We start from the raw sequence: 12,090 nt of genomic DNA, 5'->3' as shown, positions 1-12,090 counted from the left end.
TGTGATGTGATGGTCTGCAGACTGCTGTATGTGATGTGATGGTCTGAGTGACTGCTGTGTGTGATGTGATGGTCTGACTGACTGCTGTGTGTGATGTGATGGTCTGAGTGACTGCTGTGTGTGATGTGATGGTCTGACTGACTGCTGTATGTGATGTGATGGTCTGCAGACTGCTGTATGTGATGTGATTGTCTGACTGACTGCTGTATGTGATGTGATGGTCTGAGTGACTGCTGTGTGTGATGTGATGGTCTGACTGCCTGCTGTATGTGATGTGATGGTCTGAGTGACTGCTGTGTGTGATGTGATGGTCTGACTGCTTGCTGTGTGTGATGTGATGGTCTGACTGCCTGCTGTGTGTGATGTGATGGTCTGACTGCCTGCTGTATGTTTTCCACGTGTTGTTGATGTGATGGTCTGATTGACTGCTGTATGTGATGTGATGGTCTGACTGCCTGCTGTATGTTTTCCACGTGTTGTTGATGTGATGGTCTGACTCACTGCTGTATGTGATGTGATGGTCTGACTGCCTGCTGTATGTTTTCGACGTGTTGTTGATGTGATGTGATGGTCTGACTGCCTGCTGTATGTTTTTGACGTGTTGTTGATGTGATGGTCTGACTGACTGCTGTATGTGATGTGATGGTCTGACTAAATGCTGTATGTTTTCGACGTGTTGTTGATGTGATGGTCTGACTGCCTGCTGTGTGTGATGTGATGGTCTGACTGCCTGCTGTAGGTTTTCGACGTGTTGTTGATGTGACTGTCTGATTGACTGCTGTATGTGATGTGATGGTCTGACTGCCTGCTGTATGTTTCCGACGTGTTGTTGATGTGATGTGAGGTTACATTGATAACTGTTGTGATTTCAGGAATGATATATCTGTCAAGACGAGGATGAAGAAGAACCCCCAAGCTGCACAGTTTTGTATTCTCTACGTCTTTAAGAATTGTGAGTATGCCCAACAGCTGGCTGCCACAGGCTCTATCAGGGCTCTCTCTACCAATGTTCTTACATCCGAACTTTATGTCAAAATTTCAAATATTCCAGAGGTACACCACACGTGCCCATACAGCAAAGTGTTAAAATGACCCGTTGTATACTACTCAAAAGAAGTTAAGGATCACCTGATTCTTTCATATTACTATAGTTAATCTCTCATGCCATGACTGATTAACTTTACCAATATGAAAGAATCGGGTGATCCTTAACTTCTTTTGAGTAGTATATTTGAAAATGGTGGCCTTTTTTTCAAATTTAGGGTCTAAAAGCACAAGACCCCACCCTAGAATTATCCCTGTCGTATGTTATAAAGCATTGGAGTGCAGCCTGGCTCCTTATTCCACTGATAGAGATACAGTGTAATGTGTAAACTGTGACATCTCACTGGCCTGTGGTGAGGAGGAGGACTGTACTTGTCGTAAGAGAGGACTACTTGTCGTAAGAGAGGACTACTTGTCGAAAGAGAGGACTACTTGTCGTAAGAGAGGACTACTTGTCGAAAGAGAGGACTACTTGTCGTAAGAGAGGACTACTTGTCGAAAGAGAGGACTACTTGTCGTAAGAGAGGATTACCTGTCGTAAGAGAGGACTACTTGTCGTAAGAGAGGACTACTTGTCGTAAGAGAGGACTACTTGTCGTAAGAGAGGACTACTTGTCGTAAGAGAGGACTACTTGTCGTAGGAGAGGACTGTACTTGTCATAAGAGAGGACTGTACTTGTCGTAAGAGAGGACTACTTGTCGTAAGAGAGGACTGTACTTGTCATAAGAGAGGACTGTACTTGTCGTAAGAGAGGACTACTTGTCGTAAGAGAGGACTGTACTTGTCGTAAGAGAGGACTGTACTTGACATAAAAGGTGACTATACTTGTCGTAAGACAGGACTGCACTTGTCGTAAGAGAGGACTGTACTTGTCGTAGGAGAGGACTGTACTTGTCATAAGAGAGGACTGTACTTGTCGTAAGAGAGGACTGTACTTGTCGTAAGAGAGGACTGTACTTGACATAAAAGGTGACTATACTTGTCGTAAGACAGGACTGCACTTGTCGTAAGAGAGGACTGTACTTGTTATAAGAGAGGACTGTACTTGTTGTAAGAGAGGACTGTACTTGTTATAAGAGAGGACTGTACTTGTAAGAGTAAGAGGTGACTGTGTTTGTCGTAAGAGAGGACAGTACTTGTCGTAAGAGAGGACTGTACTTGAGAGGACTGTACTTGTTGTAAGAGAGGACTACTTGTCGTAAGAGAGGACTGTACTTGTCATAAGAGAGGACTGTACTTGTCGTAAGAGAGGACTGTACTTGTCGTAGGAGAGGACTGTACTTGTTGTAAGAGAGGACTGTACTTGTCGTAAGAGAGGACTGTACTTGTCGTAAGAGAGGACTGTACTTGTCGTAAGAGAGGACTGTACTTGTTGTAAGAGAGGACAGTACTTGTCGTAAGAGAGGACTGTACTTGAGAGGACTGTACTTGTTGTAAGAGAGGACTACTTGTCGTAAGAGAGGACTGTACTTGTCATAAGAGAGGACTGTACTTGTCGTAAGAGAGGACTGTACTTGTCGTAGGAGAGGACTGTACTTGTTGTAAGAGAGGACTGTACTTGTCGTAAGAGAGGACTGTACTTGTCGTAAGAGAGGACTGTACTTGTTATAAGAGAGGACTGTACTTGTCGTAAGAGAGGACTGTACTTCTTATAAGAGAGGACTGTACTTGTTGTAAGAGTAAGAGGTGACTGTGTTTGTCGTAAGAGAGGACAGTACTTGTCGAAAGAGGACCATACAAGTCATAACAGAGGACTGTACATGTTGTAGGACAGGACTATACTTGTAGTAAGAGGCAACTGACGGGATCGTGCCAGCTGACTTGGTTGATGTGTGTCAGGGTGTTGAGAAAGAGCGTCATGTTCACACTGTTCTATTGGCCTGGGTTATAATGTGGCACTTTGAGCATGCTTTAGGGTGTGTATTTGTTGTGCTATATATGTCTGCACAACATGGTGATGCTGACACAGTTGTCTGTCTACTGCTTCAGTTCACTACCATGTCCTAGGATACGGCCGTGACGGGAAACTGATTGAAAACGAAATCAAGGCCCTCTGGAGCTCCAACAAGGTCGGTCTGTGACTAGATCATAGCTATACTTCTAATAGTGGACATTTGCAATACTGAAACGCAAGGGTAGTAATCCTTCGTAATGTATAGTGCTCCACTTTTAAGAGGGATATTTTTGTCTCTCCATGACATGAATCTCATGCTATGTAAAGTGTATGTTTAGATCCCTATCAAGAGTTTAGTGGTACGGGGTTCAAACAGGTTTGGAAAGCCTTGGTTTTCAGTGTCAACCTTGAAAAGCCTTGAAAATCACCAAAATAGCTTGAAAAGCCTTGAATTTGTACAAAATGACATTTACATATTACATGTGACAACCCATGAAGATTCCGGGGTAGAATAGGTCTCCAGCAACCCATGCTTGTCGTAAAAGGCGACTAACGGGATCAGGTGGTCAGGCTCGCTGACTTCGTTGATGCATGTCATCGATCCCAATTGCGTGGATCGATGCTCATGATGTCAATCACTGGATTGTCTGGTCCAGACTCGATTATTTGCAGACCGCCGCCATATAGCTGAAATATTGCTGAGTGCGGCGTTAAACAACAAGCAAACAAACAGTGAGAGATATGCATGATATGTGTGTCTGACACCCGGAATAATTCATGACATTTATTTTTATGTTGGGTGAAAATTAAGTAGTTTTTGAAAATGTGGGATGGTCATACTGCTAGGGCTGGGATGAGTCCAAATTTACTACCTCGGTATCCGGCCCCCTATTACCCGACCCTACCCCGGGTATCCGACACCCTTTACCCGACCCTACACCGGGTATCCGACACCCTTTACCCGACCCTACCCCGGGTATCCGACACCCTTTACCCGACCCTACCTGGGTACCCACTGCAGGTCTCAAGAGTTATGCGAAATGTCTGATCATGCTGATTGGGAATTGTTTTCCCGCAGCCCTGGCCAAAACTATTTAGATCCATGTATCAAACGATCAGGTCATGGTACACGGAAGTTGACTGAAGCATATCTTTACTTAAACATGTACAAGTCAAAAGGAATGTGTGTATCGTTTGGAAAGAAATGCGAACATTGGCGATATGTAGTGTAGTGAGCTATAGTGGGATTTTGTCATTAAACAATATATCAAATGGCTAACCACGGGTCCGGGTAGTCCTGTGGGTATTCGGGTCCTATGCCACACACCACGCCACACAACACACCACCGCCACACCACACCACACACCACTGCCACGCCACACAACACACCACCACCACGTCACACAACACACCACCACCACGCCACACAACACAACACACCACCGCCACGCCACACAACACACCACCGCCACGCCACACAACACACCACCACGCCACACCACACACCACCACCAGGCCATACAACAAACCACCACCACGCCACACAACACACCACCACCACGCCACACCACATACCACTGCCACGCCACACAATACCCCCCTGCCACACAACACACCACACAACATACCACGCCACACCACACAACACACCACCGCAACGCCACACCACACAACACACCACCACCACGCCACGCCACACAATACCCCCCTGCCACACAACACACCACACAACATACCACGCCACACCACACCACACACCACCACCACGCCACACAACACACCACCACCACGCCACACCACATACCACTGCCACGCCACACAATACCCCCCTGCCACACAACACACCACACAACATACCACGCCACACCACACCACACACCACCACCACGCCACACAACACACCACCACCACGCCACACCACATACCACTGCCACGCCACACAATACCCCCCTGCCACACAACACACCACACAACATACCACGCCACACCACACAACACACCACCGCAACGCCACACCACACAACACACCACCGCCACACCACACAACACACCACCACCACACCACACAACACACCACCACCACACAACACACCACCACCACGCCACACAACACACCACCACCACGCCACACAATACCCCCCTGCCACACAACACACCACACAACACACCACGCCACACAACACACCACCACCACGCCACACCACACACCACTGCCACGCCACACAACACCCCCCTGCCACGCCACACAACACCCCCCTGCCACGCCACACAACACCACACAACACACCACCACCACGCCATACAACACACCACCGCTACGCCACAACACACCACGCCACACAACACCCCCCTGCCACACAACACGCCACACAACACACCACTGCCACGCCACACAACACACCATCCCACACATCACTGCCACACAACACACCACCGCCACGCCACACAACACCCCCCCTGCCACACAACACACCACACAACATACCACCGCTACGCCACACCACACAACACACCACGCCACACAACACGTCACCGCCACGCCACACAACACACCACTGCCACGCCACACAACACACCATCTAACACATCACTGCCACACAACACACCATCCCACACATCACTGCCACACAACACACCACCGCCACGCCACACCACTGCCATGCCACACAACACACCACCGCCACGCCACACAAAACACCACTGCCACAACACACCACCGCCACAACACACCACCACGCCACACAACACACCGCCACACCACACAACACACCACCGCCACACAACACACCACCACCACACCACACAACACGCCACGCCACACAACACACCACCACCACGCCACACCACTGCCACACCACACACCACCGCCACGCCACACAACACAACACACCACACCACACCACCGCCACACCACACAACACACCATCCCACCACACAACAATCTGGTCCCCTCTGTTTCACCTGCCTCTCGTCTCCGTGTTCAGTCTTCCGATGATGCGGAGCAGTCCAAGGAGAAGGGGAACAAGGCCTTCAAGGAGAACAAGTTTGACCTGGCAGTCCGATGGTACACACAGGCTATCAGGAAGGAGTAAGTCCAGTCACTCTCTCACTAAAGAGTACAAGGAGTTCGTTACATAGGGGGGGGTTGAATAGGTCTTCAGCATAGGCGACTATGCTTGTCGTAAAAGGCGACTAACGGGATCGGGTGGTCAGGCTCGCTGACTTGGTTGATCATGTCATCGATCCAAATTGTGTGGATCAATGCTCGTGAGGTCAATCACTGGATTGTCTGGTTCAGACAGACTGCCGTCATATGGCTGTAATATTGATAAGTGCAGCGTCAAACATCAAGAAGTCAAGCCAATGTTAAATTCTTGAAAACCATATCTGTGTATACAAACATTTCAGGCTGTCAGCATAAACCACAAAATTTATCTTTCAAATACGTTTTTTTTTTCACCCAAATAATTTTCTAATTTTGAGAGCCCCCTGGGCGCTTATTACGTCAAATACGGTACTTACAGAATGGCCCTGAAGCTGGTCCATGGTGCCTATTGGAGCCAGGCATGTAATATGGCGAATGCGGTATATCTTTATGAGAAGGAAGCTAACATGAACGTGTGACTTTTTTTCAGTCCTCTGAGCCACATCTTCTTTGGCAACAGATCTCAAGCATATCTCAAATTAAAAAAGTTCCGGTAAGTGTGTGTGTACAAAACCCAGTATTTATACCCTCTTACCCCATGGGTATATAGTTTTGTAGCTAAAATGGCTAGAATTATCATTGAACTGACCACATGTTATCAGAAATGAGCGGGCCACTGTAAATGCCTTCATATTGCTTGACAACGGACCATTGCAACACCCGTTGTTAGGTGACGTCATAGGATAGGGATAGGTGACGTCACATTCAATAGTGACGACATCTGGTTTGTTCTGTGACGTTTCCATATTTGTAAAAGTGGGTCAGTGACATTTGTGTTGATTGCAGTAAATGTTTCAAAACCGCTATTGTTGTTTCTTTTTATTTGATAACAAATTCCATCCATTTATATCCAAATATGCAATCAAAGATTTAAAAAGAAATACTCCGAAAAATATTGTTTCTGGACATCCTTCGCGGATTGTCCTGTTTTTGATCAGTTTTCAGCAATCTCATTAAATTCAGATCTTAGTTCTTGCTGTCGCTAAACAAAGATCAGGACCTGTCATTATGTGTCACGTCAGAACGACCTTTCATGCGACCAATCAAAGCATCATTTACCAGATCATGAAAGTGACAGTTGGAATGTGTTTTCTAATCATGCAACCAACAAAACGTCTACGGGGTATTCTAAACGACAGTTTCGGCCCGTACGACTGATTCCGTCAAAATAATCGTCTATCTGTCGATTTCGTGGGATAAACATTTGAATGGAGGAGGCGCTGCACAGTATGTGGGAAGCACTGCCATTCAATCTCAACCATATATTAGCCATTCCGGAATGTTCGTTTGTTCAGTTTTCAAAATTTAAATCGAGAACTGTGTCAACATATTTTTCAAGTGTCGTCTGAAATGGATGTCACCAGGTTAAAACGAGTGCCGTAAAGCTCGAGAAAGCTGCTTTCTAATTGGCTGATGTCGACTTCTTGTTTGTCATTTCAGTGGTTGGTCAAAGTTCGCGAAAGGTCGTTCTGACGTAATGGGATGTCCTCAGATCTTTGTTTAGCGGCAGGGAGAACTTAGATCTGATTTTAATGAGATTCGAGCTTTCAGCATCACATATATATATATATATATATATATATATATATGCCCCTGTATGACTAACAGATTTATGTTAATTTGAAGTCTGTTTCAGTAGTTTTTGTTAAATTGTCAACAATATTTTTATACACACAGCAGTGAACAAAATAACATGAGTATCTTGAGAATTTAACTTCACACTTCAATTGCTTGCTTCAAAGAATAACAGACATGCAACAAAGAATTGGGAATACTGTACCATGTGAATTAATGTTAAATTTCCATGCCTCAAAACTTATGAAAAATCATAGCACAATCTGTTGTTCTCCTCATCTTTCACAACTTGGGCTGTCAGGTAGCCTGGTGGTTAAAGCGTTCGCTGGCCACGCCAAAAACCCAGGTTCGATTCCCAACATGGGTACAATGTGTGAAGCCCATTTCTGGTGTCCTCCCTCGTGATGATGCAGGAATATTGGTAAAAGTGGCATCAAACCATACGCACTCATACTCTCTCTTTCATAACTTAATCTCCTTTTCTTGTTGTGGGTTCAAGGGAGGCTCTCTGTGACGGACTGCGTGCTATTACACTGGACCAGGACTGGGCAAAGGTGAGCTCATCCTACAGGTTACACACAACCAAATGTTTTCCCATAGACTTCTATAGTCACATTATATTTTTTTTTAAAATAACTAAGCATTCAACAGCTATTACCTGTACGTGTGTGCACAGTTTGGCCTTAGAGCAGCAATAAAAAATTAAAAAATGACTAGCTTAGCCAGCTCCTTTTCCGAGTACAGGAAGCTAAACACACCACCCCCAGTTTCGCACCAAATGTCACCTACTTGAAAATAGCTGTGGTCACATTCAGCATAAGTCATCATGTTGAAAAAGACAGTACTAAATATAGAATACATGGTCAGTTTTAATAACTGGATGGATGTACATTTGAAAGACATAAAAATCTTACAGAATATCCTCCAATCACAGCCTGCAGATATCTCTCGATCTGCACTGAAGGCTCCCTACGAAAAACCCCTACGAAAACCGCACTGTCCAAACTGGTTCTGATTTGGTGTAGTAGAACCTAGAGCATGGTGCAACACTTTTAATCTGGGTTGGTGGGGGTAATTATGTCCCCGTGAAGATCCGGGGTAGAATAGGTCTTCAGCAACCCTTGCTTGCCGTAAAAGGCGACTATGCTTGTCGTAAGAGGCATCCCAGTTGCATGGATCGATGCTCATGATATCAATCACTTGATTGTCTGGTCCAGACTCGATTATTTACAAGACAGATTATATACAGACCACCGTGATATAGCTGGAATATTGCTGAGTGCAGCGTAAAAAAACCAACCAACCAACCGTCTTCAGTGAAATACCAGCCACCTTGCTGACTTGGTTGAAGCATGTCATCGATCCCAATTGCATGGATCGATGCTCATGGTGTCAATCACTGGATTGGCTGGTCCAGACTCGATTATTTACAGACCGCCGTCATATAGCTGGAATATGGCTGAGTGCGGTGTAAAAAAAACAAAAAGAAACAAATTAAGTCATGGGAATGTTGTTGAATTTTTGCCCGAGGTTTCCACCCGGTGTTAAACAACAATTTACCTTATCAAGCCTCTTCTCAAGGTTCACAGTATTTCTGACATGTGCCCTTTAATTACAAATTTTAAATATTGCAGAGGGTCGCCCATACAGAACAATGTTAAAATGGCCCATTGTGTTTGAAAATGTGCGCCTTTTTTCAAATTTAGGGGCTAATAGCACAAGGTCCACCCTAGAATTATCTCTGCATGGTGGAATGCTTTTAATCTGGGTGGTATGGGTAATTAAATCAAGGGAATGATGTTGAATTTTAGCTTGAGATTCCCAGACAACAATTTACATGATCAAGCCTCTTTTCAGGGTTACTACCGATACGCTGAAGCTTACTTCGAACTGGGAATGCTGGATAAGGCTAGAGAAATAAACCACATAGGGAGGCAAGCTTGTCAGCGCACCGAGGACAAACTCAACCTGAGACAGATAGATGAACAGAGGGAGCGCTTCAAGACAGGTGGGTGTAGTAACCGTGTAGGGAGACAAGCTTGTCAGCGCACCGAGGACAAACTCAACCTGAGACAGATAGATGAACAGAGGGAGCGCTTCAAGACAGGTGGTCTAGTAACAGTGTAGGGAGACAAGCTTGTCAGCGCACTGAGGACAAACTCAACCTGAGACAGATAGATGAACAGAGGGAGCGCTTCAAGACAGGTGGGTGTAGTAACCGTGTAGGGAGACAAGCTTGTCAGTGGACCGAGGACAAACTCAACCTGAGACAGATAGATGAACAGAGGGAGCGCTTCAAGACAGGTGGGTGTAGTAACCGTGTAGGGAGACAAGCTTGTCAGCGCACCGAGGACAAACTCAACCTGAGACAGATAGATGAACAGAGGGAGTGCTTCAAGACAGGTGGGTGTAGTTACCGTGTAGGGAGACAAGCTTGTCAGCGCACCGAGGACAAACTCAACCTGAGACAGATAGATGAACAGAGGGAGTGCTTCAAGACAGGTGGGTGTAGTAACCGTGTAGGGAGGCAAGCTTGTCAGCACACCGAGGACAAACTCAACCTGAGACAGATAGATGAACAGAGGGAGTGCTTCAAGACAGGTGGGTGTAGTAACCGTGTAGGGAGACAAGCTCGTCAGTGCACCGAGGACAAACTCAACCTGAGACAGATAGATGAACAGAGGGAGCGCTTCAAGACAGGTGGGTGTAGTAACCATGTAGGGAGGCAAGCTTGTCAGCACACCGAGGACAAACTCAACCTGAGACAGATAGATGAACAGAGGGAGCGCTTCAAGACAGGTGGGTGTAGTAACTGTGTAGGGAGGCAAGCTTGTCAGCGTACCGAGGACAAACTCAACCTGAGACAGATAGATGAACAGAGGGAGTGCTTCAAGACAGGTGGTCTAGTAACAGTGTAGGGAGACAAGCTTGTCAGTGCACCGAGGACAAACTCAACCTGAGACAGATAGATGAACATAGGGAGTGCTTCAAGACAGGTGGGTGTAGTAACCGTGTAGGGAGACAAGCTTGTCAGCGCACCGAGGACAAACTCAACCTGAGACAGATAGATGAACAGAGGGAGCGCTTCAAGACAGGTGGGTGTAGTAACAGTGTAGGGAGACAAGCTTGTCAGTGCACCGAGGACAAACTCAACCTGAGACAGATAGATGAACAGAGGGAGTGCTTCAAGACAGGTGGTCTAGTAGCAGTGTAGGGATACAAGTCTTGTTAGTTAGGATAAACTCAGGGTTACTCAGACAGATGAAGATGTTTTGGCTGATGTTGTCGTCTAAGGCACCACAATTCATTGTGCAGAGTTGCGTGCCCTAGGCATCCTTGAAACCTTTTGTCATTGGTGTGACTCCCTGATTCGCCATGATTGCGTGCTTGGTATGCTTGTGGGTCCAGAGTGGAGAATTTCTAAGACCAGCACGACTTGGCTCCAACATCGAGCTGACGGACCTACCATGGAGGGACTGTGATGTCCAACATAGCGTTAAACCAAACCCACTATTTACCTGAGTTGTGCCCTTTTTTGGTTTCTTGGATTTTGATTAGGTATCTTTTTTTTGTTACAGAGAAACAAAGACTTGGTCAACTTGATAAAAATATTTGGCTCCAAAGGTTTGTATTTTATGAAGATATATCCTATAATGTATTGGACTGTACACTCTATGGCTGAGATATTGCAGATTGACATCAAACTGACGCTCACTGTCAATAGGGTGTCTGTCTGTCTGTCTGTCTGTCTGTCTGTATGTATGTATGTATGTATGTATGTATGTATGTATGTATGTATGTATGTATGTATGTATGTATGTATGTATGTATGTCCGTCTCTCTGACGCTTCTTGGCCCCACGACTTCAGCAAGTGTTATTAATAATTCCCGAATTGGAATAATAAATTTCCCCAAATACATGTAATAACTAACTTTATGGCTTTAAGTTTTGAATTGTGGATTCCTGATTAATAGTTATTAATAATATTTTCCAGCACCATGGATATTCACCATTACATTTCTTTTGCGACTTGCAGGCGTCTGCCCGATCTTGTTAGTGATTCCAACGACAGTGACCTCGAGGAAGATGTAAGTACTTACTTACCTACTTCCTTAAGAAAAGGACCGCCTCTGTGGTCTAGTGGTAGAGCGTCCGCCTGGAGAGCGGAAGGTCCGGGGTTCTATCCTTGGCTGTGTCATACCAAAAGACGTTAAAAGATGGTACTTGTTGTTACCCTGTCTGGCGCTCGGCATTAAGGGGCTAAAACAAGGACTGGTCGGCTCGGAGTCAGTATACTGTGTCTGAGTGGGGTATTCATGTTAAACTGCGGCATGTTATCTCAGTGAGCTAGCACTATAAATCGGCATCA

General features: G+C 45.8%; 1 protein-coding gene across 1 annotated transcript in view; it reads left to right on the top strand.

Moving 5' to 3' along the window:
- LOC139472738 (E3 ubiquitin-protein ligase TTC3-like) overlaps positions 1-12,090 on the top strand; it is an 80,512-nt gene that overhangs the window by 12,365 nt on the left and 56,057 nt on the right. The window contains exons 6-13 of the mRNA XM_071255198.1: positions 873-952; positions 3,035-3,114; positions 5,925-6,028; positions 6,576-6,638; positions 8,220-8,274; positions 9,578-9,728; positions 11,299-11,344; positions 11,758-11,809. Of these exons, the coding sequence (XP_071111299.1) occupies positions 873-952; positions 3,035-3,114; positions 5,925-6,028; positions 6,576-6,638; positions 8,220-8,274; positions 9,578-9,728; positions 11,299-11,344; positions 11,758-11,809 (631 nt within the window). The remainder of the gene's footprint in view (positions 1-872; positions 953-3,034; positions 3,115-5,924; positions 6,029-6,575; positions 6,639-8,219; positions 8,275-9,577; positions 9,729-11,298; positions 11,345-11,757; positions 11,810-12,090) is intronic.

The sequence above is a fragment of the Haliotis cracherodii genome, unplaced genomic scaffold (genome assembly GCF_022045235.1).
Source record: "Haliotis cracherodii isolate W230 unplaced genomic scaffold, xgHalCrac1.p SCAF_25, whole genome shotgun sequence".
Classification (NCBI taxonomy): Eukaryota; Metazoa; Mollusca; class Gastropoda; order Lepetellida; family Haliotidae; genus Haliotis; species Haliotis cracherodii.
The sequence above is the reverse complement of the archived record's forward strand: the minus strand, read 5'-3'. Positions and strand labels throughout refer to the sequence as shown.